This window comes from Ilyonectria robusta (genome assembly GCF_021365365.1).
Source record: "Ilyonectria robusta strain PMI_751 chromosome Unknown BGZ61scaffold_6, whole genome shotgun sequence".
Taxonomy (NCBI): Eukaryota; Fungi; Ascomycota; class Sordariomycetes; order Hypocreales; family Nectriaceae; genus Ilyonectria; species Ilyonectria robusta.
Window position 1 is genome coordinate 1,226,420 of NW_025764440.1, and position 27,649 is coordinate 1,254,068.

Genomic DNA, 27,649 nt, shown 5'->3' on the forward strand with positions numbered 1-27,649 from the left:
GCAAGAGGGCTCGACACCTCAGGAGCTTGCCTATAGCGAGCTTAGGCTTCTGCCACTTGAGCTGTTTACTAAAGGGAATGAACCATACACCACTGGATAACACCGAGAACCCCATCTTTACCTAACCTTAGCCTTTAAGTTCTGTCAACATCAACTGGGTGCGTGTGAGAAATAATGGCTCACTCTCGGAGCCTCCTCTTTTAACTGTTGGGAAGCCGGCACAAGTTCGGGCCTATGGAAGCCACTTGTTGCGGGATAATGTGCAAAGGTCTGCAATGAGGAGAAGAGCCTGGCACTGGGGTGTAATGTGCTCCAGCCAAGACACGTGCCGGGAGATGATAAAAGCCTCTCATAACTGGAGCGTCATAACTGGAGCGAGCCCGGCCAAGCTGGATCATCATAAATTCTATCCCATTCCCTACGGCTGTTCTCCCTCGATAGAGACGGGGTCCACAGCCTGATCTCAAACAAGCGTGTAAAACAAGCGAATAAACAAGCAACTCAGGTGTACTGCCAGGTAGACGGCAGAGGACATGTCGAGAGCTCCTAGAATGCACAGGATAAAACCCCCTGCAGTCGAGGTGCGTCCCTAGAAAGCCCCATCTGTGCCCTAATAAGACCTGTTTGTTTAGTTCATCGCGGCTCCGCTCACATACAGCTGATGGCACGCAAGAGGAGAAGCGGCCGCGAGGCATTCAAGGGAGGACAAACCAACGTGGCCCAGATCTCCCGATGCGAGGGCGGACAGGGTAATATGTAAGACAAGATCGAGGAACCGAGGAACGATCGAGGTGTTCGCTCCGTAGTCCACGGCCCATCCCGACCGTTCCTCAGAAGATGTACGTCCGCTGTCCTCCGTCTAGAAAAGACTCCCTCGTCCCGGTGAGATCATCGGGACCTCAGCCCTGGGCCAAGACGAAGCGGAGCGAGAGGACATGGGAGTCGGGAACCCGCAGTTCGAGGGAAGCAATCACGGCTCGTCTGCGCTGGCCGACGTACCACAATACACCGCCCAGGGAACACCGCCCAAGGAACACCGCCGGCGGCTGGGAGAGTGGCGCCGGGGGAAGTTGAAAGTGCTGAAAGCGGTTCGGCGAGCGGCAGGACAAAAACAAGCAAGTAGGGCGCAGTTTGCAAACTTGCAAGACGGGAGGCTAACAGCATTCCCTGCTGTGCTAGTATAACTGACCAGTCATTGAGAGAACTTGATCAGTGCGTCGAAGCCGAGACAGCCTCGGTGTGTCCCGCCATTTCCGTACGGCAAGGCAAAAAAAGAAACGCCCCAAATTTGAACCTGGGACACAGTCATGCGGCTGGAGAGACAGTTTTATGCGCTGGCAAGCTGGTGAAGGTCATGATGACAACGACTGCTTGCAATTGGAATGGGCGTGTCTGGTGACCTGGGCCTGAGCCGCCCACCCCCACCAGTACCTGAATGATGGATGCCCTAAGGGATCAGTTACGACACCTGGCCGAGGCCCCAAACACCACCACTCCAAGGCCACCATCAAGGCGGCCATCTGTACCATTATGCGCTGTCAATCTCGCTGTGACGCTGTGACTGGCCGTCATCGCCAGGTGACCTGCGAGCCCCAGGCATCACCGTGAAGCCCGCATCCGTTTGGTGAGATGGAGGCGAATATAGTTGAGGAGCGTTGAGTTGGCGGCATCATCGGGCTCAATGGGCACGGCGGACTTGAGCAAGAGGGCATGATGACCCTTCGGACTGACTGCTACGTAGCATCTCCTCGTGTCTATCACGCAGAACCAAATTGTAGATGGCCATCATGGGCCCATCTATCTGACCGAGAGGAGCTTGTGGCCTGGACAGGGCTGGTCTCGTCCGATCTGCGCGGCATCTACGCCATACCCGCGGCCCCGGTCATCATATCCCATGATCTGGGTCGTGCGCACCTCAGAACGTCTATCAAACTGGAGATTGGGAGTCCAAGACGGGAGTCTGGACTTGACTGGACTGGACGGGACCGTCGACTTGATGATACAGCCGCTCCGCAGCCCGCTCCACGGAAGGTCTCAGGTCAGGCGCAGCAAACGGCGATCACCCAGCTCTCGGCGTAGTCCAGGGCAGCTCAGTGGTAGGTTTCGCGGAGAGGAGGCGAGGTGCAGCGTGCTGCGGATGACGGAAACGGCGAAATCTGGGGCTTGTCACGGGGTCACCTGGGACGCAGCGGCAGGGCCACTGGCCACTGACCACCACTGGCCGGGGTTGTCACCTCTGCCCCCCGGAACCCCTTGAGGTCAGTCACTGATGAATGTGCGGCATCAATTCGCTATGAGGGCCTGACGGGTGCTGGCATTGGGGCAGTGAGAGCCTGCCCTGGAATCGGAGTCGGTGATGGATGCGGAAGGCTAATTGATCGAAGCCGGAAAGGGATCAAACGATTAGAGAACGGCTGATGGCATGACCGAAGCCAAAGGGGATTCATTCCATCCCGTCCATCCGCGACACCCATCCATCCCCATCACATCCGCCTCATCATTGATCCCACTCCGACGTTCGCCCGTCAATCGCCATCACGAGGTCTGCGGGCCAGATAGACGCGAGGCGAAATTGCCCAAGAGTCTGCCAGTCTCTGCTGAGTGTCGGCCAGCGGCCCACTAATCCGCCGGACTCGGGGGATGGTTGGGAGATTCCCCGGGAGATTCCCCGGGAGGCGAGGTGGGGGCTCAGTTTGGGGGTTTACCTCGTGGTGCTCAGGGCCTGAAGGCCGTGCCTGGTGCCCAATTGTTCGAGGCTCTGATGGACGTGGGCCGTGGGGAGCTCACAAGTCGTAACGGACCGTTTTCGGGGGCCAGCCTCGTGATTGACAGGACGTTCCAGAATGAGCTGACGGAGGGACCTTTTTGCCTCATTGGGAATAGCTTAACAGTCCGCTGGAAGGGCGCTCCGAGACACGCCAAACCCATTGGGGCAGTGAGCTAAACGGTCGGATCTGGACAACGGACCCTCACCGAATGATATGTGGGGGTGGTAGTGGGACCTGAACGGAGCTGCCAGGGGAACGGATCCGCAAGCGTCTCGGGAAATGGGAAGTGGGAAACGGACGCCAGGAGAGGAACCGCCACATGACAGGCACAGATCCGTCTGAGGAACTGGGCGGCGGGGCACTGACTGTGCCTAAAAGGGTAGCTTTGATATGCCCCGTTAAGGATTAGCGGTGATGCGAGGGTTTAGGCCTAATAGGGCACCAACGTCCCCGCCAAAGCTAGAGCACGCGGACACAGATACTGCCCTGTTAGGCTAAGCGGGACTGGGACTGGTCAGCAGGCAGGGCCAAATTCGCCGCCCCCTCTCTGGTACCTCGGGCCTGTGCTCTTGTCTCCCCTGGCGGAACCCCGGTCCCTGTCGCAGTGGGCGTCGGTACACGCTGGGTCTGAAAGCTGGGAGCCGAGCCCTGGCGTTCGCTCCCTGGAATCGCGGGTCTGGCTGGAGTCACAAGGGAGCCCTGGGGCGAACCCACGCCCAGCGCAGAGGGCCACAGGACAGGCCCAGAGCAGAGAGCCGCTCTCAGAGCGCGGGTTCCCACAATCCGCCCACCCCCTTCGGACCGCTCAATTGCCTACGCCCCTCCATCCCACCCAGACACCCAGACACCCCAGAGGGCGCCAGCTGCGCCAGTCTGCGAAGCGGCTCCAGCACACTCTCCTCCCCAACTCACTCCAGCGCCCACCCAGCTGCTCGCAGCGGTACCTCCGGCCTGTACTTGGTGACTTGTGGATCCCCAGCCAGGTACGTACCGCGTCCCCCGTGTGCCTCCCACACCCCGGTCGCCAGACCCCCGGCGTGGGCGACGGCGTGGGCGTGTGCGTGTTCGCTGTGGAGGTATTACAGTACATTACACTGGACACACCGCGACTCCCTTCCCCCATCCCGTCTCCCACCCGCCGTCTGGCTCTACCCACAAACCCCAAACAAGAATATCTAACAAGTCGCTCCCCCAGACTTGTTCGTCCTCCTGGTTCCGCTTCCCACAACAACACCAACTCTCACCGCGTGTGTGCCTACAACTACCAGCTACCAACTACCACTCCAAGCCCGTCTACACTCCCATCGCATGCATCGTACATGACCGCCGGCATCATCTATCACGGCATCCTCTCTCACATCTCTCACCCTTGTCGCCGCCAGCAGCACGTCGACCCGATCCCACTCCGCAAAGACCTCCTTGCGACTTCAGCATTCTTAGACGACTGAACGCCCTGTCATCTGCGCAGACACACTTTCACCCTTCGAATCTTACACCCTGGCGCCTTGTCGGCTACCAACACGATAACCTTTTCGTGCTGGACGACGACTGAATTCCACCTCGAAACTCAATATCAGCTACTCAAACCCTCGCCCTGCGACACCTGGCCGAGTCCACCCTCACCTTTCTGTCCTCCGCGACTCCTGATCGAGGCAATCGACGGGTTCTACACACAACAATGCCCTACCGGCTGGATACACACGTTCTCACTGTGGATGCAAACGTCATCCACAAGGTCGATACAGGCAATCCCGCTAACCTATATAGCATGTGGACTGGTAAGTGCAATGCCCCCGGCAGCTCTTTGCCACTTGCCCTTGACGCTGACCAACGTGAATAGTCTTCTCTCGGTGCGCAGATTCCGTTGAACAAGGCCGAAGACTAGAAAACCTCAGCTGGAGACTTTGGCAACGCGAGACCTTTGTCGTCGACAACGACCTCAAGGACGCTTCCAACGCCTCATCTCCCAAAACACTCCCCCAGAACATTCCTTCCGAGATTCGGATACCCGATCTTCCCCAACTTTCTGGCAGCGTTGAGTCTCTGGCCGACGAGGAGGCCGTTGACTTCACTTCAGTCTCAGCTCCCCTTGAGATCTGCCGTCCCAGGATACGCCGCCAGGATTCGTGCACCAGCAGCCGAAGCAAGCGAGAACGACATATCAGCTCTGACGACTTCGAGAAGATGATCGTCTCCATCGTCAAGGACAAGGGTCCTTTGTCGGCACCGCCACACATCGCCCCTGTGGCCGCTCCTCTCAAGGAGTCCCTCTCTGCGCCACCCGCCTTCGAGCGCTCCGGCTCCACTACCACCGAGTCCCAGTCGCCTTCCAAGTCGATCAGCGACCGCTCAGAGGCATCACCCGAACCCTCTCCCATGACACCTTCGCGCACCACCGTTGTCCGTGGTTTCTCGCCATCCCAGATTCCCGTTCCTCGAACTATTCCCAGTGCCGTCCAGTGCGCCACGTCCGACATGATCCCTGAGCCTACCTCCTCCCCTGCTCCCAAGCCCGTGCAGTCCAAGAAGCAACCCACAAAGTTCTCTCTTGGTGGTGCTTCCTTCTCTTCAACTGAGCAGGATCAGAGCCTCGACAACCACAAGCCAATCATCCCCATTGTTAAGAAGTCAATGTTCCAGATTGGCGGCTCTTCCGAAGAGGACGGTTCGCTCAAGAGCGCCCTCGCCTCTCGACCTAGCTCTCTTCTCTCTCACCAGAAGAAGCAGGCTTCCTTCAGCACCAACGTCATGACCCGCACCATTGAGGACGAGGCCGCCGTGGACTCTGACACCGACTACATCGACGAGAGCGCCATTGATGACGACGACGACGACTCATCGGATTGGGAAGACTCCATCGAGGACAGCGGCAAATCTAGCATTGATGACAAGTTCTTCCAGCGAGTCGACTCCAAGCCCAACCTGACTTCTAGACGCTCTCTCATTACTCTCATGTTGGCGAAGAACGACCGCGCGCGCAACCTGGGCAACCACGCGTCCCAATCCACATCGGCTATTCCTCGATCGCGCATGGCCCCCAACGGTCCCTCCCTGGGCGCTTCCCCCAACGACTCGGACGAGGCTCCATTGATGATGAAGGGCATGCGTCATCCTACCCTCAAGCCTATTCACGAGATCCCTCGATCCACCGCCCAGCCCATTGTTTCCCATGCCAGCCACATCCAAGGCCAAGCCGCTCTGTCGCCTCGCACGACCCGTCGCAACATGCTGGCAACTGAGTTGACCGAGTCGCTCCGTCGCCACCTCCTCTGGGAGCGACAGCAAAAGTCGTCAACGGCCAATGCAGTCCTTAAGCGACGCCATACCTCGCACGATGTGGCCAACCTCAGACAATACCCTGAGAAGTCCTGCATGAAGACTAGCGAGGATGTCAACGCCACTAGCTGGAACCAATACTTCTCCAAGGAGGCCAGCAACGGATACCACTCAAAGGGCTGGTGAAGAACGACCAGACATTATTATATCATGATACCCGGATAACAACCACATATCGACAGCTTATACCACTACGCGGAACTCATTTGGCACGGCCTCTGGGGAGGCCTGCCGTGTACACTTGGGCGGCGCATGAGACGGCATCACAGGAAGCATTAAGCGTTTTCTTCAAGCTGCATTTTGCAGCCCATTACGACATTTCCATAATCAGACAAGGTCTACGGGGCCTTCGTTGTTTGATTACGATGCAAGTCGGGTTGCATCATTCTACCGGTCTTTTTGATTGTTCTTTTTTTACACTCATGGCGGCGTTTTTAACGTATGATACCATGGTCTCATCACTCGGCCTTGTTGGCCCGGATCATTTCATGTGCGATTTGATTTTTTTATTCATCAGTTATCACAAGCTCAGGGCAATGGTAGTGTGTACTCTAGTTACGACGAAGACGCAATGACCGAGGGCAACCTTGGGAGGAGAACATGCAAGGGAGGGGTTGCGGAGCATTATGGAGCCTCCAACGATTTTTTTGCACGCGGAGCGAGGATGAAGGAAGCAAAGCGGCGAGGACAAAAGTGGAGAGGCCGAGAAAAGCGCCCCGATGGGGAGCAGGAGGTTGGGAGGGGCAAATCTCGTGGCCTCGTGGAGATCGAGGACGGGCAGTGCAGTTTCAAAAGGAAGGAAAAAACAAGCAGTCGAGACCCAAAAAAAATCGCAAAAGGCGAATGTCCATGAAAAGAGCTTCTGCAAAAACATGAATAAAATTCAACGTTAGAGATTCAAAACACAACCCGGTATCCCTGCCTAAAAGTGACCTCTGTGAGCTGCCATGTGTCTTGGACGTTCAGCTACGGTGATGAATGTGATGTGGGAGCGGTCGCAGCAGCAGTCAGCGGTGGTCAGCTCAGGTGGGTGGTGAGCGATGACGCGCATTGATGGCTAAAGGCCAGGATTCCGGCTTTGAGGCCTCGAAGGCAAGGATGGCCCGGAAAGTCCGCAAGGCCAGCAACCAGCCCAGGGCGAGGATCTAGTTGTCATGCATCGGACAGAGGTTTTTAGGAACCCGTTTGAGGAACCCTGGATATTACGTTGTGCTTCCCGCCTCTGGATGACTTTGCATGTTGGCGAGGCCGCATCTCCACCACGGCCAGCACATGGCGGCGGAGCCCATATTAGTTGTTGAGTCACTGGGTTGAACTTTGATGGGCGATGGGGATCTGGTGTATGCTGGTGTATGACTCTACCATGCACGACGAATTATTAGGCCGGTCACTTGCATCGGCCGTGGGGGGGAACCCAGCCCTGCAGCGCGCAGCAACGGCGTTGGCGCTGGTTTGTTGTCGGCAGAAGCCGTAATCCCAGAGGCGAGCGACGGCGGTGAAGGCCAAAACGGGGAACCAAACGGGGAGGAGAGGGATAAATGACAGGTCACGGCCTCTCGCGGTCCTCGCGCGTGGAAATAGCTGGATTCGGGTTGGAGAGCAGGACAAGGACATGGAACAATTTGGGGGCCCTCGTGGAGAAATTGGGAATGTTGTATTTCGTACTCGTGAGGGCGGGCAGGGCATGCCATGTTGAAGCTTACCAAGTGACAGACGTGTTGGGAGTTGGGGAGCAGCAGGCTCAGAGTCTGCAACGCGCACATGCAACTAAGGGATACGAGGGTTTGATTTTTCAAGCTGAGGATCAACACTCGGAGATCTGCAGGGCATGGCCGAGACGATGCGGATGTGACAGCTGGAGATGGGAAATGTGACAGTTCGGCCATGGCGACGGAAATGGGTTTCGGGGGCACTGAATGAGCTCTTGATCCGTTGGTCTCACGGGGTTGAGGCTGTCGCTGACACGGCCCCCGACGCCGCGCGTGATTGGGTCGCATCATCCCCCATTCGCAAAGCCCACTGAGGCCCATCGCATCTCGGCACCGGCAACGCATCGGGGGCCACCTCATCCTCCGAAAAAGATGTCGGTCTAATTAGTTCACACATTCGAGTATCCGCTCCCGCCTCCGTGGTTCGGTCACTCGGTGGTTCGGGGCGTGTCCGCTCGGGGTCTTTAAACCTGGACCCTGGATGCAGTCCATTGGCACCTGTGGGCGACGCATAGCCACCTCCTCCATCATTGAGCATTGGATTTGATCACGGGGCTCACGACGACGACGACGACGACGACGCCTTCGCTGATGGGTCTGTGGCTGGCTGATGTAGTCGCCCTTCTTAACTCGGACCGTGCCGCCGGGGATGTTTGTACCATCGTAGAAAACAAACGGTATCGCAATCTCGGTCGCTTTGACGGCCTCCTGGAGGGCCAGGAACTCGCGGCGCAATGTGTCTCGCTCGTCGGCTTCTTTTCGCAGCGCTGCCTTCGTCATGGACTTTGGCACAATTCCCACAGCGGCATTGGCCTTGAACTTCGCCTTGCCTTTGGTTTCGCTGTCGCTTCCGTCGGCCGCGGTGTCTCTCAGCTTCGAGGTCGGTCTCGGTGATGGCGCGTCCTGCCCGTCTTCCTCGTCGTCAAACGAGAGCAGCTTCTTGCCCTGCTTCTTCTTCTTCTTCTTCACGGGACGTGTTCCGTTTCCCGCGTCACTGCCAGCGTTGTCAGGAGTGTCTGTCACGGAACGATCCGGTGTGGACGTGCCTGAGAACGCAGCCTCGTGGGCTTCGCGCTCCTGCTGCTCGAGGACTTCGGCACGGCGCTTGCGGAAGTCGGATAGCGCGACGAGGCCGACCGTGTGCGTGGAGAGTCGTTCATTAGTCGTCTTGTTCTGCGGTGTGAACCGCGATGAGTTCTTGTCGGACATCGTCTGGGCGGCTGCGCCAGGCTGGATGCTACCTGGGTGACCATCATGACCGGCGTCTCGTCCATGCCGGTAGCTCCCTCATACCGTAAGAAACGCTCTAGACCAATCGCGAACTACGTCAACGCGATACCAAGCTCGGAACAAGTGCCAGCCGCGCCATTCAATCCGTCATTGTCGTACTTGAATCCATCTGTTGAACCACCACCGACGAGATCTACAAGTCTCTCCACAGTAATGCCATGGAAGGACCATCTAAACCAGGGCTGGGCATGCCGTGTCCGAGCCCTGAGATCCCGAGTGTTCGCCCACATCCCACAAGACCCTGCGGATCTCCAAAGCCCGGATTCCAGTTGTAGCATTGACCTTTGTGCCGCGTCCGATAGGTCACACACCCTGCCCTGGGGACTAAAAACCTCACCTCTCTCACATGCTCTTACGCAAGGCTGGGGAGCAAGTGGCGGCGGGTATGGATCATGTTTGCGGAGCCGCACTGAGCACAAAGGGTGTGGCACGCCGGGTTTGTCTTTTTCCTCAGGTCCCCCTTAGCTCGGTTGCCCACACGCCATTTTGCTTCTGCGAGGGAGATGCTGAGGGAGGGAGGCATGGCGGCTGAACTGGCCGCAAAGCCATCAACAACTGCTGGATCATGAGGTACGTAGTGCTTGGCAGAGGGAGGAAAATACCGGTAGAGGGAAGTAATACCAAGAGGAGACATGCTTAGCAACCCTAGCTGCCAGAACACTATGATGATTGGCTTGTTCCTTTCTTTTTCTCGCTTCTTGGCTTGAATGTAATCATTTGCATTTGATATCATACACGGCATTTCTCCGCTGGTGTTAGAGTGGGCCATAACTCAGGGCGCGCTGTTATCCCACAAAAGCAGCCCTGAGAGCGAGAAAACGACGCCACTCCGCTTCGGGCTTGTCTGGGGAACCTGCAGCGACCGCTTCCCTATACGGGTAGGTCGCCAAAGCACACGCACAGCACGCACGCCGCCGCACAACGCCCCCCAAGTCCCGCCTCTGCAGCAGCCAAGTGCGCTGTATCGGCAAGGGCGCAGGGACACGCATGGGTTGAAAGAACGGTCAAGATTGATTGATTAAATGCGTGCGTCTACGGCGTCTACGCTGGAAAATACCAGAGAGTGGGATCTGTGAGGGCCCGTCTGGCATCTCTCCCACGCCTCCTCACTTCTCCTCACTCGAGACCCATTCCACCCCGCAAATCTTGTCAATGCCGATGACCTCAAAGCGCGTCCCGTGAGATGACGAGGGAGCTGCCCTTTGCACTCGGGCTTGTCCCCGCGGCGTTGCGTGTGACCTTTTTTCCGGCGGTGGCGCGTCCTTTTTTTTGTTTTTCCGATTGCTTTTTCCTGGTCCCTTTTTCCCTGGCGCGGCGGGATCGAGGGAAGAAAGACAAATGGCGTAGTTCAAGGAGTGGAAGGGGGGGGGAATTGCCGGTGGGGTCTACCGTGACGTTGCGGACTCTTCTTTTTCCCACGCTTGCTTTTTAATTTATTTATTCATCTGACATTAAATATTTCCGCCCATTATTTTTTTATTATCCTTAGAGCATTTTTTGAGTCATTAGGTACGCTTGGAGGGCGGCTAGCTAGAAATCCTGACAAGGAGGGGCGTGTACTCCGCAGTGCTTGCGCGAAAAATGATGCCTGGAGCTGTCTTGCTAAACATTAAGGCTAACGTACGGCCGGGTAAATTGGGGCACGAGGAGGCGGTGTCAGTTGTCTCGTCCCCGGCACCTTGTCGGTGGGAGGGGGAATTGATTGCTGGACGCAATTAATTGAATAATAAATCAATTCAAATCAATTGGGTTCAATTAGAACGGTGCGGGGACAGATGCCTCGGGGATCAATGGACCCTGCATGAAATGGGGGCTGGAGATGTGTCGGCCTTGTGGAGGGACGTGCCTGGTGTTGGTCATGGTGGTTGGCGCGTTGGGATCCCGGTTGTGTTAATGCCTGCAACTCCTGTCATGAGGCATCACAAACTTGAAGGGCGTGACCAACGGAGGCGAGTTGAAGAGGCAGCCGTGGCAGAACAGCCGCGATTAACGGGACATTGGAACCGTTGCCTCGGTCTCCCTCCTTGCGAGTGCCATATCACTGTTTGTTATTACAGGGCTCATCTGTAACTATTGAAACACTCAGCTGTGCACGGATTGCCTATTCAAGCCGGGCAACTTCAACTAAGCAAACACCAGAACAGCAATCCCTAGCCCCTGCTGTCAAGCCCTGCACGGCACTGCAATTGTCTCTCACATGGCAGAGCGCATTTTGCCAGCAACGCCGAACACGCAGCTGTTTGTCAGCTGTGTCCCGTCAAGCCAAGGCTCGGGCTAGTCCGGCTCGGGACATGTCGGAGACGGCCCCGTTGCGTGTTTACCTTGGTGTGGTAACTAATTATCCGACTGCCGTTTCTTCCCCAGGTTCTGTCCGCCTCTCCGCGTTCGGTGAAGGGCCGAGGCTCGAGGCTATGGCGAGAAGGCGCAAATGACGGTGGCCCAGGCCCGAGATACAAACCCGGACCGACGTTTTCGGAATCCGGGGTGGTTAACTTACGGGGTAATTCGGCGCACGACTGCGTCGGGAATGGCGGTGCGCCGTGGGCGTTTTACATGTCAGAAGCTATCGAGTCAGAGAATACTAACTCGAGTTTGTGTGTGCGCTGTGGTGAGAGTGTGGAAGAGGTGTGTGTACCTTGTACAGTGGGTTGTCGGCAGCCGACAAGCGACGGCAGTGGCATTAACGCTGTGGCAGTGTTGATCGGCTTAGAGCATGGCAATGTCACCTCGAGCTCCACCACTTTCTATTCCCTTGGCCGCGACGTCCCTGATTCATGGCCTGCGTTCCTAACCAGGGACGCGGCCTCTCTTTCACCGCTTGAAATGTGTCGACCCGGACCGACAATTGAGCTTGACATGTCGCGGACCTTCGGAGCTGAAATGGCCAACAAGCAAAAAACTTCACACCCTTGTCGGGAATCGCTCCGATGCATATTTCCGCCGCCCGGTAAGGGTGCAAACCACTCTTTGCGCTGGACACGCCAGTCATGAAGCTTGTTCCATCCCTCGCCTTGTATAGTACCTGCCAAGCCATGTACCGCCCTTGAGTCGATCACAAACCACCGCCCGTGGGCGCGAATACGTATATCGCTCACTCACACCTTGCGAGTCACAGGATGTCCGGGAGCGTGTGAGCGTCTTAGTATTTCTCAGCCGCGCTTTTCCTCGCCACGCCGCCGGCTAAGAGAGGCTCATGTTTCGAACCAAAGAACAAAAACTGTTTGCAGGGCACGCGGCCATGCACAGGCTTTGCGCAAACGACTTCGGAGCCGTGTGATCGCCAACGAGCCCACGCCCCGAGCTCCGACCCAGGAGCTTCCTCTTCCGTCATGGCTGGGTCATGCTCGCGCTCAAAATCAAAGCATCGCTGGCACACGCCCCCCCTTTGGCAGTGTCTGGCTTTCTGGGGAACCGTTTTTTAGGCTCGAGATTGGTGATCTGGACGTTAACCGCCCCCGCTCGCCCGCGAACTGTAAATCCCGGACGGCCTGGGGTAAAACAAAGAAGGCCAGCTGAAAGTTATTTCGCTCGCCGATTATTCTCGGTGAGTTTCCAGTGCCCACACGGCAATCCTCCCCGGCTCCGGGGAAGGGAGAGATGCGGAGAGCGGAACCGCTTCCATCCAGGGTTTCGCTGATGTAGCCTGGTTAGTCGCCGCGCGCGCACGAAGAGATTCCGGGACGACCAGGAACGATGCCCATTGCAGGCACGCCGTCAACACACCGGGTTTCTCTCGTCCTGCAAGGGGTCTCCCTCGCGGAATGTACAGAACGGGATAGGAGATGTCTGCGCAGGGTGGGAAGCAGGACAGGGCCCCCATGACGATGCACGCCCAGGGCGGCACCTCGCATGCATCGCATACTGCTGCCAAGTACCATGTTTGGGTCTGCAAGACACGACACCTTGACAACACCATGGCAGGGTAGGACGTCACCATCTAAGGCGGGAAACTCGGACAGCTTGGATGACATGCGTTGATGGCATGCGGGTTGGTTGGGCCTTGGTTACTGTGACTGGTTGGCCGCGGTTTCCACCCCCAAATCTGCCTGCTGCACGCAGCGCGCACGTACCCGTTGCGGTTGTGATTGTAATATCTCAGCTTTTGGTTTTATGACTGTTGCTTCACCGACTTTTAGGACGGGTTTGGGGGCAGTTGAACGCAACGTTGATTGCAGGATGCGAAGGTGTCGACGTGTTCGCACAGCAAGAAGGGAGGCTCGCCGTTCAGGAGTTCAGCGTTACGTCAATGCTGACCTCGCCGTGCTCGGCCGAGTCGAATGTTATTTCATCGTTAAAATAACCTAAGCGTGAGAATTGCCGAAACGGGAAATGTGTCTTCGAGCTGGATCGTGGCGGGGTTGGAACATGTCGTCTAAACAGTTAAACTGGTTGCAGCTACGACGCGAATTAGTTCGGGCTGAAAAGGGCGGCCGTATCTATGACGATGATGCTGAAAAGCGTCAACTATGCAGGGCCCAGAAGCTGGCGATTCTGACGTGCCATCTGCGGCCATCATAATCGACATCCAGATCTGGGGTTTCACGATGGGGTGGGAACGGGGACAACATGGCGGGGAGATAGCTACGTCATAATCTGGGGGCCTGGGCTCGGACCATCTGCTATCGAGGATCCTGCCTCGAAACCGCATGGCGTCACGCGATGTATGGGCCGAAATCTGGAATTGACGGGTGGCAAACTAAGTCCATCATCCGGATGAGGTGAGGCCTTTATTTGCGAGCTTGTTTGCGGGGAAATAATCATGAGGCGTACTCATGCGTCTCGCCCCATAACTTTGTTCCTATGGGGCGTTGGTCCTGGGGGGTTCTAGTGAGAGTTCCTTGTGACGTTGCGACTGTGTGAAACTATGCGTTGTCGGTTACACTAGTTAGGGGGTATACTTTGGCTACTCTAGTATTGTACGAGAAGAAGGACCGAAACAGCTTCTCAAGACTTGATTCTTGCCAAGCTGCAGCAGCCACTTTGGTGTGCGAGGAATGGACAGGTTGGAAAAGGAAGGGTTGGTGGGGTGTACCAGAACACGCGTAGAGTCGTGCTGAGGCACAGCAGTGACAGAGGGTTGCAGCGGCCGATATAGGCGACACCCAAGCTGGTAATATCTCAGATCCAGTGGTTGATTCTGGTTGCCAACCACCGGATTCAGCGAGTGGGGGAGAGCACACACACTCAACACACCTCAACACCTTCACGATGATGACGGCCAATCAGCGACTCCCCCAATGCACACCAAGTCAACAGGAAGGTTGACTCGCCAGCCCTTGGAAGGGTTTCTAGAATATTTCTCCCGCAGGTGGAGTCTGTCACTCTGGCACGTCATTCAGCATTTGGGAGTGAATGCACCCTGTCAAAACCAATCTCAATCACGCGGTGACAGCGTTTTGGTGGTGCCAGATTAGGATGAACGAGGACACCACCACCTTACACCACCACACCCTCAGATCCATAGATCCATCCCACTCTTTGCGCTTTTTTATTTTGTTGTTCCCCTCTGCAAATTTTTTTTCCTTCTCATTCCTCTTGTGACCCTTAAAAAAACACTTGCCATTGGCCTATCAAGTTTCCCACCCGTGACATGCTCTGGTTTTGTGACTGGCAAATGACACAACAGAAATAGCCATATCGGAAATCCCATATTACACACTCGGCAGATTAGTGGATTGGCGGAGCACACTACGCAGTACCTCGTCCGTGCAGCCCGACTCATTCGTTTCGGCATTACCGGCCACGTAATTAATTCTCCATTTCCTCTCCATGGCGAAATCTCGGAAAGTGGGGAACTGAGTAAGAGCCCCATCGTGACCGTTTGTGAGACAGGCATTGACCATCCACCAACGCTGTCAGCCAACCCACATGCTGCGCACTACAGGGCTGACCTCTTGGTTGCTTCCTCGGACCGACATTTCGTTTCCCCGAAGAAGCCCCAACTTGCACGCGTAGACGAGTACGACGGTGTTGGTGGCGAACAGGTGTATTCGGTAAGGGCGTTGGCTTTAAGGACATGATCTGAGATTAAACGCACAAAAAAAAAAAAGCCCAAATTAGCCATGCGATGGGTGCGGTTGTAACTGTACCACAAGCCCCAACAACAACACAACGCTACAGCTTCGCGCTCCCCAACCGTCGCTTCGCTGACCACCCGATCTCCCATCGCTAGATTTCCCGTGGCGCGCTTGGAGTACCACCCTTCAGGCAGTCGCTGGACGCTTTTGAGCTCCGGTGAAGGCCCCGGAGACGAGCCCGTCGCTAGCTCCAAGGTGAGCCACGGCGAACGAAGCCGTGGCCTAGGTACCACACTAAAGTACCGCTTGTACCAGCCCTCCATCATCGGTGCTAAGCCACTTGTCGCCAATGAGAGCCCTCGGGGGGCTAGTAGCTGTTTCCGGCACTCCGCGGATCCCCCGGGGGTGGGGCCCCGTCACTCGGTCGTTGGTCGGTCCGTGGTCGGTTCTTCTCTCCCAACACCATCAAATCGCCTCGAACCGACCAGAGCCATGGCGTCGAGGACTAACGTCTCGGTTCCAATTTGGTCAACCACGCCGTGTCCCAAGGTTTGGCGCTACCAGCCCAACACTAGGGGCCCCCTCGAAACGGGAATCTCTCCGGCAGTCCAGCAACACGTGAAATTCGCGTGGTCTCTGGGTCCTCGTCCTCACAGGGCTTTTAGGTGCATGTCGACGAGATGCCAGGAGGGGCGAGAAGATGGGGCCTGGAGGCCCGACTAGAAGGGCCGAGTCTGGTCCGCAACAGGGGATTCAAACAACCGAGAGGAGTCGTCCCGACCTGCTGGGAGAGTGGGAGGAGATTGACAACGCAGCCCCAGAATTGCCTACATGTCACATGTTGGACACAAGCAAAATGGTCATCTCCCGCAGCCAATTGTCTTGTATCGTTTACGAAGTTGACGGAAGCCTTGCGTAAACCTTCATCCAACGCGGCAAGTTGACCGTGCGCGAACCGGAGAGCCACGCGGAAATGGCTTCCATTTTCCGAATCTCCCTGTCAAATCCCGATCGATGTGTCAGTGCGACGGCGAGAGAGAGCGAGTTGGCCAGACCGGAGTTGAACCTTAAACCACAGCGTCAAGACCTACTAATTCGGGGAGAACTCCCTTTGGCCTAACACGGGGGGGCACTGACTCTCGGGAAGACGATGTGTGTGGACAAGTTTAGCCCCGAGGCGAACTGGGAGGTCTCTCCGCCGCCGCTCGGGCGGTCCTCAGCTACGCCGGGGCACGGGAAGTGGCCATGGCGTCTCCTCTCGCTCTCGGGACGCCTCATGACTCCCTCATTAGAGGTGGCTCGAGATGGCGGTTTCGTCGTCCGCTTGCGCTGCCGCAGGCCATATCCGAGCGGGGGGTGGCCGAGTTGCGGCCCGTTGGTGTCTGCACTTTGGGGGTATGTTCTTTTCCATGACTCTGATGGTATTCAATGTACCACCCTTCTGGCGGCCATTCCGGTTGATCTCTGATGGCCGTCCGCCCCCATTTTCTTCCATCGTGACCGCCACGTGGAGCCGTCCCCGCGCGTAGAAGCTGGGGAAGAACGGCATTAGACCTTTTGCCCCAGGCAGCCCTCTTGGGCAATGAGCCTTCTCCCAGTCGCGTGAGATCGCCGTGTAGGTTTGATTGCCGTGGGATCAGCGCCACGTGTGGTTTAGCAGCGCGTGCATCTGCCTTAGAAGGATGGCAGCTGCGCTCACACTTAGATGCCGATGGCTAATGCTGAATTGCCGTCATCAATACCGAGAGTACCGAAATGCCGAAGGCTACTCGGGTAGGGATAGCCACCTTTGAACAGATGATCACCGCCTCGCAGTCATAATCGAATATTAGAATTCAATTACTTGCTAGCGCTATTGTTGCCTGTCGATTAAATCGTGGTGGCGTCAAATGCATCGTGCCCTCCGTTTCGACTTTGACGTCAAGGTTGGTGTAAGTCGAAACGGTCCGTTTTGTCAACGTTCGCAGAGGATGCGCCAGACTACATGTTGTGAAAATTAAAATGAAATGGAATGGCTACTGTGAAATTGTATTGTAGTACACAGCCGATGCGTGATGCCCTCTGAGGCTGGGGTTGTCTCATATGATGATAGACTCTTTTATCTGCGCGCTTCCGAGTATCGATATTACATGCATGGCTTCCTATTCACGCCAGTGAGTTTGCACAGGGGAGGTATGTTATTATAACCTGAAGTGATTAAATTAAAATCAAGACCAGTTCAAGTACCATAAAGCAGTTCTTGTTGTCATGTTAAGTCCAATCGACAGTCTCTGAATCTATCAAGCTCCCAGTTGGCCCAAGCCACTTCTCTAGTCACGGCTACTGTGACTCTAAGGATCATAGATGCCGTATTTATTTGACTCTTCGTGGCCAGCATGAATTACCCTCTCTGGTGTTCATCTCCAGTATCCAAACTCACACTTGTTTGTCCCGTATCATTGTGGTACGGATATGCCGAGGAGAAATCCAGTGCTAAAAAGGAATCACACAATCCGGGACTGTTGGTCAAGAAGATTGCATGCAGGTCACTAAGATTGTATTTCCGAAATGAAACAATTATGCATTATGATTTTACTGTGGTTTTATTCTGCCTTATGCTTGCCTCTTGTCCTTGGTGTCTGTTGCCGACAACGTCTCGCCATCCGCCCCCATTCATCTCGCTGACGTCTCACATGACTCGGATGACTTGGATACCGAATGCGGAGACAGAGAACAGGAAGAGCACAACTATGTCAAAAGGGCAAAAAGAAGGGATACATACAACACTCGGCATTCGCTAGTCGTCACCGACCTAGCTACTACTCAAGCGCTCCTCAGCTTGACTCTGGGAGAGCAAACGGGATCCTGTATTTTCTGAGGGCTATGGTCGTATGTGCTGGGGAGCGGTGTTGGAGAGGGCTATTGGGAGCCTCAGAAGAAAGGGCTGGAAGGGTGGGCACCAGGATACAGCAATGGGCAAGAGCGAGAATCGATATGCAACTGTGCTGTCGTCATCGGCTGGCGGTGTATGATGTCGCCTCCCATCTGTCTCACTATTTGAGTTGAGCTGACCCAATGATACTCTGCCACGCCGTGTAGTCAAGCTTATTCTACTACCTTGTGCAATAACACAGAGTCCTCTCTGGGGCGAGAACAAGGGGTTAGCCAGCCACTTGCTTCGGCCTTAGTCAAGGAGTTCTTGGTCAGGTCATTAAAGATAATATCAATAACGATTTAATATTTTATTGTTTAATTGGATTTATCATTTGCAAGTTTTCCACCCGAGGTCTCTCATCTCTGCTATCAGGCTAGTTCTATTCCCTGCCACCACCCACACGGCATCGTTTGACAACTTCCCCGCGTCCAGAGCCCGGGGTATGGGGTAACATCGACCACCCCGGAAACCTCATTCGATTCCAGTCCCAAGTCCGCGGTTCTGATGCCCCCCTGCTGACCCGGGGCCTCTTTGGGGGAGGGAATATGGGGGTGTGTACCGCACTCATCAGCAGACGGAAAAATAGCGCCGTCCTGCGTAAACACCCCCAAAGGACAGGTCGTCGGGGCGAATGTTCGGGTGAAAGGCCCGCGAACGGGAGATTCAGACGGTCATGGGCTTGAACATCCGGCAGTTTTTGCAGCGAGGCCGTCGGTGAACGGGCAACATGTGACCGCGGGGATCGAGGCTGGGGTTGGGGCTGGTGATGCGGAGATGGCCTGTTGTTTCGTCGTCTGCGGGCTGCGGCCATCTCATTGATGCGGGACATGGAGGCGGGACATGGAGACGGCCCGGTTTCGTGGCAGGCAGTGACGAGAAACCGAGAAACCGAGAAACCTGGCCGAGGTATGGTAAACCTCCACGGGAGATGGAAACATGGAGCGTTCCTTGTACCGTAAACCTGCGTGTACTTCTAGCGTCCACATGTGCAAATCCTCCGGCGGCACAACCGCCACGTGAAGAGTTGATCCGCACCCTCCCTCCTCTAACGGCCCGCGTCCCAGACAGCGAAGCAGCACATGGTCGTGTGATGTGGCTTCCTCGGGCGATTGAAGATGTGTTGTCAGCCACGGGGTAATCATGACAGCTCGAACATCAGGCCGCGGGATATCGGGAGTGGGCGCCAGACCGCCAGGTGCTCCTTGCAGCCCCCCGATTCTGCATGTGAGGCCTGAAATTACAATTCAAGACCCGGGGAAGTGCATGGCTGCAGAGCGGCTACAACCGCCGCACGCGGCCCTGCGTTGAGGGGGTCCCTCCTGATGGAACACTCACGTTGACGCAGCGAAGGGGTAAGTATGCACTCTGGTGGGAGAAGCAACACCATGGATCGTCCACCAACGGCCGCATCGGGAGGCAGCCGCGGGAAACGCTTGCGGCCCGGCGGCCGTTGGATGCCTGGCACATGGAGTTGATCATGGGGAGGCTTTGACAACCTTGCTCGACCGAGGTGGTGGATGTGACGTCCTGGTCGCCGTTAGAATATGGAAGATCGCTGAGACAACCATGAACTTATCCGGAATCCTATGGCTCCTTTGAGAATCACCGTGCAGCTGTAACGGGACGCGACGATCTTCTCCGTTTTGCCGTACGCGGGGGGGTTTACGATGTCGACAAGGGGTCAATTACATGCAGCCTTCATCATGTGCCATACAGGAAGGGGAAGTGAACAGCGTTTAAACTAATTGAAAATTAAATAATCAATTAAGCCGGCTAGTTTAAAAATTATTGCAGCATTAATTTGCTTTCATTTCTTCCGGATCAGCTTCCGCAACCACTTCCTGAGACCTCGCAGCCTCAAAGCCTAGGGCCTTGAACAACACCACAGGCATGGAACCTGCGGCTACGACGGCCGCCCATACCTTCAGGCTGGTAAGAATGTCCCGGAAGTTTTTGAACCAGACACCTGGGTCTTGCAAGACCTGCGGGCCGGAGTACCGAATCACCTCCTTCGCCATGAAGCATTGTGTGACGAAGACGCAGAGAATGGAAAAGACCATGGGGCTCACAATTTGACTCTTCTTGGGCCTGGCATCAGGTGCTGCGGATTTCGATGCTGGCCTGCGAATCTTTTGCTTGCCCGCAAGGAGTACTTCCGAAGCGAAGCCAGCTGCAATGACGGCGCCGATGAGAGCGTAGTCGGAGATGATGCCCGAGTAGGAGGCGTTGTCGGAGCGCAGCTGACGCGCAGCAAGCTCGTAAACAAGAATCCATAGTTCAATTGCAACACCTACGCTCGTAAGCAAGGCGTGTAGAAAGGGCGCAACCTTTGAGTCGCTAAGGGAATCGTAGATCATACCAGGACTCCGAATTAGCTGGCTTATAAGCGAGGCTCCCAAGGCCAACGTGCCAGCCTCAGTCAGGTTCAAGACCTTGCAAGCCAGGAGCCCGACGGAGATGAGGAAGACTGTCAGGTTTGCGCGAGCCACCCCAAGGTGTGCCTTGGTCGCTGTTTTATCAAGCTTGGCCATGGCGGGTGCCACGAGGATGGGTTTCTCATCTTCGTCTTCAGGGTCGGGAGGCAGGAAGTGTGTTGCAGCGTCTTTGATGGAGTAGTAGTAGGAAACCTTGGCAAGGGCTTGAAAGAGAGGCACATTGAGTGCCAGCGCACCCAGGATTGCCGATTTCCCAATATCTAGCGTTGAGCTGGAGATGGAGTACGTCCACCCGGCGACGACGAGCATCCCGTAGTGAAGATACAGATCTCGTCCCCACGGGTCTGTTTCAGAAGCCTTGACAGGATACACAGCCCTCATTCCCATGGCACTTGTCAGACCCAGGCCCACTCCCAACAGACCAAGCAAAGGCAGCTTGGTCAAATCAGAGGAGGTGAGGAATTCGGTGTGATTCATGCCGTAGATGAAAAGCGTAGACAGAAGAGTCGTGCCAAAGGCCGTCCCAAGGAATATGTGGGACGTCGGGAGAGTCACCCTGTTGAAACAGACGATGCTGTATGGGCGCAGGGGATTGCTTTTGACCATCTTGAGCCACTTCAGGTTCCGGTACGCTCCAAAGAGGGAGTACAAGGCCCAAAATAGAACACAGAATGCCCAGACCCAATCGGCAATCTGATATGGGGACTGCAGAGCGTTTCCAACGGACCAAAACCCAGTGCCAACTTTGGACATGACGAGCCAGCAGGTCGACGCCAGCACGACGCCGTACATTACTTTAGACGATTCAGGTCTCAGTCCGGCCATCTTGAGGACGACAATCGTCCCTGGTCCTAGATCTCCGAGCTGCGATGCAAACAAGATGTACAGCATCTTGATCTGGTGAATCGGTGGACTGAGCACCACGTTGATCGAGACCAGGAGGCAGACAAGATGGTGCACGAACAACTCGGGCGAGTAGTCTCTGATCATTCCCAGCTCAGTCGCCCACACAGTCAACTGGGACGCAACGCAGATGTCGCCGGCGCGCGAGAGCTGCTTGTCAACGCCCCAAGGCGTGGTGAGGGCAGCGTAGGAACACGAGGGAAAAGTGACGAGGACACCGAGCACCACACGCATCGCCATCATGATCATGGGGAGAAGCTTCCTGGTGCGGGACTCGCTGTCGAGGCGGTGGTAGAGCGTTGGGTTGATCTTGCGGAGGCCTGCCTCGACGGCCGGGAACACCGACCACCAGGCGATTATGCACATGACGAAGCCGCAGAAGAGCACCGGGCCGCTCGTGGATGATGCGTATGTTTCCATGATGCGTGCAAGTGATGTTTTGAAGGTGATGTACTCCAAGGGGCGCGAGTGCGCGGAAAATGTGGGCGAGTGTCTTCAGATAGAACGAGGGGATGTTGCAGGGGAATGTTGACGAGGCAGGTTCACGCTTCCACAGATGGCCGATGACGGGGGATCAAATACTACCCTTCATCTCCCTTCGCTATCAAGGTTTCTGTTGAGATTCCCCTGAGTACGTGGTAAGTTTTCGCGCTCTCGTGATGTTGACTTCGTGGCCGCAGGTTCCATGAAGGTTATCACGAACGACACCCATCAACAAGCCGCGCCTTCTGACGTAGATGAACGATAATTCGGTAGCAGGGTATCGATGCCCTAATCAACAAATCTCTCGAGTTATTCATTCTTCCCATTCATCCTTCGTCATCAACATCTTTGAAGGACAGCGTCGCCTCCTGGCCAGCCCGTCATGGACTCTCCTACCCCTGAGAAGCAGCCCGCCAGTTCGACATCCGATGGGAACGGCGGTTCACCACTGGTTGAGAACCAACCCACCGAGGATAATCGGCAGACGCAACGATCAAACATCCTCATATTCTCTGTCTTGAGTCTCGTCACTCTCACCCATGCCTTCGACGCAACCTGCATTTGTGTCACCCTTCCGGTGAGCTTCCACCATCTCGCACCCTCCTCCACCCCCTTTACACCAACACTTCACACCTGCAGCCACTGATCGTCCGCAAAGGCCATTGCTTCGGATCTTGACGCAAGTGTATCAGAAAGTTTGAGCTTGGGCACAACCTTCCTGTTGACTACTACCATCACGCAGCCCATCTTCTCGGCGCTGTCCCACGTCGTGGGTCGGAAGCCCGCCTACTTGGGGTCTCTGGCTATCTTCATCGGCGGCACGATCGTATGTGGCCTCGCCCGGAACAGCACTGTACTCCTCGTCGGCCGCACGGTCCAGGGTGTTGGTGCTGGAGGCCCTCAGGCGCTGTCTGCTGTGATCCTGACGGACTTGTTCGCCGTGCGCCAGCGAGCGCGATGGGTGTCATTCTTGAACATCCCCTGGGCTCTGGGAACCATCGCAGGGCCGCTTATTGGGGGTGTCTTTACGCAGAATGAGAATATTGGATGGGTATGTTTTCCAAGGTTTTCATTCTAGCAGAGGCTAACTTGTGCGTAGAGATGGATCTTCTGGATCAACCTCCCAATGCTGGGAGCGAGTGTGATAGGGGCGTCCATTCTACTGGGATACGACAAACCTCAGCAGCGAGTTTGGCCTCTACTTGCGCAAATAGACTGGATTGGTATCACCCTGTTCGTGATATCCGCTGTGGCCCTCTTGCTCCCGTTGAGCTGGGGTGGTTCGTCCTTCTCCTGGAAATCCCCCCAAATCATCACCCCGATGGTGGTCTCAGCCATGGGCTTCATCACACTGGGAGGTTACGAGAGGTGGTACGCTAAGAACCCCATGTTTCGTCCCAGCATGTTCCGCAACTACTCGACGATCATGCAGTTTGTCAACACGATGATCCACGGTGTTATCATGTGGATGGTACTCTACTACATGTCTCTCTTCTATCTCGGAGTCAAGAGCCTCTCGCCAGCCATGACGGGTGTCTGGGCCCTCCCGGCCACTCTGACCGTGGCCCCGATGGCTTTGGTAGTGGGAATTGTCGTATCTAAGACGGGACACTATCGCTGTTTTCTCTTAAGCGGATGGTGCCTAACCATCGTTTCGCTCGGCCTCATGATTCTCATTGACCAAGATATGCCCGACGGGGCTTTAATCTCAATCACCATGGTCCTAGGCATTGCGATGGGCAGCGTAATCCCGGCCATGTCAGTCGGTGTCCAAGCAACGGTAGATAGAGTCGACGCTGGGCACGCCATCGCAATGATCTGTGTCCTGAGATCGGCAGGTCAGTGCCTAGGCGTTGCCATTGGGCTCAGCGTCTTTTCCAGCCGGCTCCGGTTGGGACTCGAGGAGCTCGGCCACGGCAAAGACGCGGCCCAGGACACGATGAAGGCAATTCGACACTCCCTCAAGACCGGGGGCCTTGCGGACGCCGCCATGCTCGATGCCGTGGTCACGGCCCTAAGCTCCGTCTGGGTAACAGGCTGCGCAATAGCGGCCGTGGCAGGGATTCTGGCGGTATGTACGAAATGCCCCCGTCTCCCACCAGATGAGGCGGGCCCTCCACTCCGTAACCAAGCCACCGGCTCCCCCCAGGCGGAGAAGAAACTCGATAAGCCCCAGGAACGAAGCTCGGGGCATTGGCGACCCGGGACAGCACTACACCCGTAGATGGCGTCAAGTCCGGAGATGGTGTCAAGAGGCATGAACAACGTGGCTGGGAATGGCGAGATATCCCTTTCATCGTGGCCCAAGCTTGAGCGCAAGATGAGATGAAAACATTTCTTGGGCCACCCTCTAGCGGCCAGTGCTTTGAGAATTAGATATGGCAGCGCAACCGCAAGCTGAAGGAGCGAGATTGCTGAGGGCCCCCCCAACCACCTTGAAGCGAGCTACTGACCGGTGATCACGGAGAAGGCGATATCTGATACCGTTGCAATGTCAAAAGTTCGGGGCCAGACTTGAGCCCCGGTGAAAGCCAGGTGATGTCTCCAGTATTGTCCCGAGTTCTCGGGAGTATTCGTGGCCTCCCCTGCTGTCGGCACTCCCTACTAGCATCGCGGCCCAAGGCGACGGCTCCGGGTCAGCTAGTCTCATGACCCTAGGTTCCAACTACAAGCCATTGTCAAGATCGACCACACTACCAGTCACAGACTCCTGTCTGGTCGGAAATCACGCCTCCTCGCTTCGACTTGAACAGTGTCCCAAGACTCGATCCTTCCCCAGCGTCTCCCTCGTCGGGTCCATCAGGGACGGAACCCAAGACACTGGGAGCGCTGCTATGGAGTAGACCAACCCTTGGACACGAAACCACGGGTATTACCAGCAAGGTAGACAATGTCCAATCATGAACACCGGTTTGGGTCTCGGGAATTCGCCTATTAGCTACCAAGCAACAAAATAAAACGAGGTATCCCCCGGCGGCGGGTCGGGCGGTTTCCCGGGTCGTGCTCCGTCGACGCTAACGAGCTCCCGGGATGAGATTGAGCAGGCTCCCTGGTGGCAGACCAAAGAGTCGGAGCTGTCAAAGGCGGTGATTCTGAGGCAGGGAGGCGATGGTGTCAAAGCCAGGGGGCAGAGCCTAGTAGTTACCAACGCGGTGGAACGGACCGCGTGATTTCGTTGTTGCGGGTTTTCCGAGCTATCATTTTCCGGCCGAATGAATTTATTTCTTTTCGTTTTAATTATTTTCACATGTATTTTCAGACGGTAGATGGGAGTCCGGTGGTCGGAAGCAGCCTGCGGCATTTCGGAACAGCGACTGGTTTTGGTCGGGCTGTTGGTCTTGTTCCATCCGTCAGCACTTCTTGCTTTTGTGACTGCAGGTTGCACAACAGCCAGCAGCAATGTCATCAACTCTCGTAATACGCCAAGCATCAGACATTCGATGCGACTTGTCTCCCTTTCCTCAGTGTTGTATTTGACTGTGACAGCTGGGCCTGTCCAGGTGTGATCCCAATGTGGCCACCGTTTCGCATCCACGACCCCCATCGGGCCACCGTTGACCAGGTTCGATTAAATCAATAAATTGGGGAAAAGAAAAGGGAGATAAAATGGACGATAAATCAAACCAGGGCCCCACGCACCCCCCTCCCACCGACAAGCCGGGTCGCGGGCAATTACCCAATTTCCACGGCTTCTAGAAGAACGCTCCCATGACCACGGCCTCAGACAGGCCAGGGGGTTGGCCCTGGCGCCGGAAAGGCATCCGCGGGAGAGGCCCGGACGGGTCCCGACAGGGTTGACGGGGGCTTGACGGGGCCAGAGCAAAGGGCCCCTGACTCGACGGGGATGGTTGTGAACTTGTCCAGATAGCCGGGGGGAGCGCTGGAGAGGCCTTGTCACTTGGGCGCGGCGCCACGCCGCGGCGAGCAGGGGAGGCAATCGCTGAATCAGATGAATCGCCGCGGGGGCGTCACGAGCACGTGTCGGTGTCTGTGGCCGCCGGGGCTGGCTCCGGGAGTTCAAGAAGGGGCAGGCGTCGCGATGCGTCGGGAAGGCTGACCGACGACAGTTGAAGAGGCTTGGGCCTGATGGTGTGACGGAGGCCGTCTCCAGTTGGCCACGTGCGGTGGGATGACTCGGACGACAGCGAAACGACGAAGACGACGAGACGAAAGGGGCCGGTCCCTGCGAGCCAGAGGCCTGAACGACGCTGATACGCGTGTCCTGGGCATCGCCATCGCGGTCCAGAGGCTGGGTTTCAAGGAACTGGACGTGCGAGCCCTGCAACACGCAACACAGGCCAATGGCAGAGGTTGGGGGCGGCCTGTGGGAGCATGACAGCCAGTTGACTGGACTCTTCAGCGGGAAAACAGGGAGGGAAGCGGGGTTTACACGGATCTCTCTTCCCACATTCCCTTCCCATGACAATGACGACAGTTGACCAAGGCAGCTCCTACATCCCTAGGTAGGTACATAATATTTGTCGGAAAGGCGAGACGACGAACGCGAGAAGCGCCGGAGAAACCAAGGCACAAGCTGCAACCACTGTAACCTTCCCTAACCTTACCTCAGCTCACAGCCTGCACGCCCCCCAAGGCCACCCACCAATGTAACAATCAAAGCGTCCCGCACCCCCCGGAAGGTGACAAACCGCCTCTACATCGCACGCATTGCGCCCATCACGTAGTGCTAAAACAAAATGGCGGTGGGATATCTTGCCAGTCCGGGCACAAAACAACAGCAACAATTGCCAAGCAATGGCGTAAAACACCAGGGGGTCAGCTTTCTCTGCCGTGCATTCGTCCCAATCGCATCCAAGGCCGTAGTGCAGAGTAACTTAACGCCATCAGCCAGTCCGTCCTGTGACGCTCCCGTGGCGGTCCGTGGCGGCCCTCCCGTCCATCCGCCGCTGGTCTGAGTGCCCCAGAGCGCAACATCTCGCCCCTACGAGGCTCTCGCTAGGGCACCCGGCCGCCTTATCGAGCCATTCACGTGTCGGTTTGGCTTAAAGAGGCGGCGGCGGCCTCTGCGCTAAAGAAAGCCAGGCCAGCCAAAAGCAACGAGAGACATTCATCCGTGGTCACGCTGTCTCTCTGTCCCGCGTGGCGGTCGGAAGATGCCTCTGATAGCAGACGACTGCTCGGTAAAAGAGGCAACGTCACTTGCGCATGGCGAAAGGGGGAGTTGGATGGGGCCTTTGCCATTGTGCGCAGCGCGGTACCACAACTCAGCCAGGCGAGGCGTCCACTCGCAAGGTGACACCAAACTTAGCATACAAATCATGAATGAGGCGCGAGTCATCTGGTCGTATATCTGCCCACTTCGATACTGACATGCCCCCTATCGCAAACCGCCATTGCTATCAATGCACCACATCTCCAGTTCAGCATGCTCTCGGCGTCGATGACGACACGAATCCCAATGTGGTCTCATGGCAAGCGGGGAAATGGGGCTTCTTCAGTGTATCATGCTCATCTGCGCAGCAGTCTCTCCATTCCCAAAATACCCTCAGCCAGGTCCCCCTCCCTCCCCAAGGCACAATCAATGCCCCAAAAAGGGTCCTGTGACGCCCTGCAAACAGGGTCCTACCATGGGGCCCAGGTGTCTCGGAACGCTGTGGGGTAGATTGGTATCGCACCGCATTGGTCTGTGTGAACGGATTAAATGAAAGGCAGCGTCACTTTGCCTCAGTGCTTTGAGACTTCGCGACGTGGGCTGTGGATCCCGATGACATTTGGAAGAAACAGTCACGGAGATGGCGAAGGTCTCTCTACCTGCGGCTGCATCCACTACGCA

At 56.2% G+C, this 27,649-nt stretch overlaps 10 protein-coding genes across 10 annotated transcripts; 5 read left to right on the forward strand and 5 right to left on the reverse strand.

The window, feature by feature from the left end:
* Nucleotides 1-112: 112 nt before the first annotated feature.
* Nucleotides 113-791, reverse strand: BGZ61DRAFT_198743 (uncharacterized protein). The gene has a single exon (XM_046237887.1). The coding sequence runs from the start codon at nt 693-695 to the stop codon at nt 201-203; it is 495 nt and encodes a 164-aa protein (XP_046106879.1). The 5' UTR covers nt 696-791; the 3' UTR covers nt 113-200.
* Nucleotides 792-4,446: 3,655 nt separating this feature from the next.
* Nucleotides 4,447-6,230, forward strand: BGZ61DRAFT_347892 (uncharacterized protein; the record flags this gene model as incomplete). Its single annotated transcript, XM_046240016.1, has 2 exons — nt 4,447-4,546; nt 4,609-6,230. The coding sequence occupies 2 exons, from the start codon at nt 4,447-4,449 to the stop codon at nt 6,228-6,230; spliced, it is 1,722 nt and encodes a 573-aa protein (XP_046106880.1).
* Nucleotides 6,231-7,220: 990 nt separating this feature from the next.
* On the reverse strand, nt 7,221-8,288 carry BGZ61DRAFT_198807 (uncharacterized protein). The gene has a single exon (XM_046237889.1). It carries the CDS (start codon nt 8,171-8,173, stop codon nt 7,463-7,465), a length of 711 nt encoding a protein of 236 aa, XP_046106881.1. The 5' UTR covers nt 8,174-8,288; the 3' UTR covers nt 7,221-7,462.
* Nucleotides 8,289-8,422: 134 nt separating this feature from the next.
* BGZ61DRAFT_291747 (XAP5, circadian clock regulator-domain-containing protein) lies at nt 8,423-9,022 on the reverse strand (the record flags this gene model as incomplete). Its single annotated transcript, XM_046238581.1, has 1 exon — nt 8,423-9,022. A coding segment is annotated over one exon (600 nt), but the record flags the coding sequence as incomplete, so codon positions are not given.
* On the forward strand, nt 8,914-9,700 carry BGZ61DRAFT_198805 (uncharacterized protein). The gene has a single exon (XM_046237888.1). The coding sequence runs from the start codon at nt 9,068-9,070 to the stop codon at nt 9,566-9,568; it is 501 nt and encodes a 166-aa protein (XP_046106883.1). The 5' UTR covers nt 8,914-9,067; the 3' UTR covers nt 9,569-9,700.
* Nucleotides 9,701-9,985: 285 nt separating this feature from the next.
* BGZ61DRAFT_447879 (uncharacterized protein) lies at nt 9,986-10,951 on the forward strand. The gene has a single exon (XM_046245409.1). The coding sequence runs from the start codon at nt 10,287-10,289 to the stop codon at nt 10,533-10,535; it is 249 nt and encodes an 82-aa protein (XP_046106884.1). The 5' UTR covers nt 9,986-10,286; the 3' UTR covers nt 10,536-10,951.
* A 6,646-nt stretch (nt 10,952-17,597) lies between these two features.
* On the forward strand, nt 17,598-18,141 carry BGZ61DRAFT_447884 (uncharacterized protein). The gene has a single exon (XM_046245410.1). It carries the CDS (start codon nt 17,679-17,681, stop codon nt 17,898-17,900), a length of 222 nt encoding a protein of 73 aa, XP_046106885.1. The 5' UTR covers nt 17,598-17,678; the 3' UTR covers nt 17,901-18,141.
* Nucleotides 18,142-18,368: 227 nt separating this feature from the next.
* On the reverse strand, nt 18,369-19,093 carry BGZ61DRAFT_447885 (uncharacterized protein). Its single transcript, XM_046245411.1, has one exon. It carries the CDS (start codon nt 18,861-18,863, stop codon nt 18,414-18,416), a length of 450 nt encoding a protein of 149 aa, XP_046106886.1. The 5' UTR covers nt 18,864-19,093; the 3' UTR covers nt 18,369-18,413.
* An 806-nt stretch (nt 19,094-19,899) lies between these two features.
* On the reverse strand, nt 19,900-21,768 carry BGZ61DRAFT_289204 (uncharacterized protein; the record flags this gene model as incomplete). Its single annotated transcript, XM_046238553.1, has 1 exon — nt 19,900-21,768. A coding segment is annotated over one exon (1,869 nt), but the record flags the coding sequence as incomplete, so codon positions are not given.
* Nucleotides 21,769-22,237: 469 nt separating this feature from the next.
* On the forward strand, nt 22,238-24,291 carry BGZ61DRAFT_572291 (major facilitator superfamily domain-containing protein; the record flags this gene model as incomplete). The annotated part of the gene is made up of 3 exons (XM_046256097.1): nt 22,238-22,432; nt 22,514-22,906; nt 22,955-24,291. The coding sequence occupies 3 exons, from the start codon at nt 22,238-22,240 to the stop codon at nt 24,077-24,079; spliced, it is 1,713 nt and encodes a 570-aa protein (XP_046106888.1). The 3' UTR covers nt 24,080-24,291.
* Nucleotides 24,292-27,649: the final 3,358 nt, after the last annotated feature.

What these genes read in the sequence shown, in the direction of transcription:
- BGZ61DRAFT_447879 (XM_046245409.1), top strand. Translation starts at nt 10,287, where the DNA reads ATGACGAGGGAGCTGCCCTTTGCACTCGGGCTTGTCCCCGCGGCGTTG.
- BGZ61DRAFT_447884 (XM_046245410.1), top strand. Translation starts at nt 17,679, where the DNA reads ATGCATTATGATTTTACTGTGGTTTTATTCTGCCTTATGCTTGCCTCT.
- BGZ61DRAFT_447885 (XM_046245411.1), bottom strand. Translation starts at nt 18,863, where the DNA reads ATGTCCCGCATCAATGAGATGGCCGCAGCCCGCAGACGACGAAACAAC.
- BGZ61DRAFT_198805 (XM_046237888.1), top strand. Translation starts at nt 9,068, where the DNA reads ATGACCGGCGTCTCGTCCATGCCGGTAGCTCCCTCATACCGTAAGAAA.
- BGZ61DRAFT_198743 (XM_046237887.1), bottom strand. Translation starts at nt 695, where the DNA reads ATGCCTCGCGGCCGCTTCTCCTCTTGCGTGCCATCAGCTGTATGTGAG.
- BGZ61DRAFT_198807 (XM_046237889.1), bottom strand. Translation starts at nt 8,173, where the DNA reads ATGAGGTGGCCCCCGATGCGTTGCCGGTGCCGAGATGCGATGGGCCTC.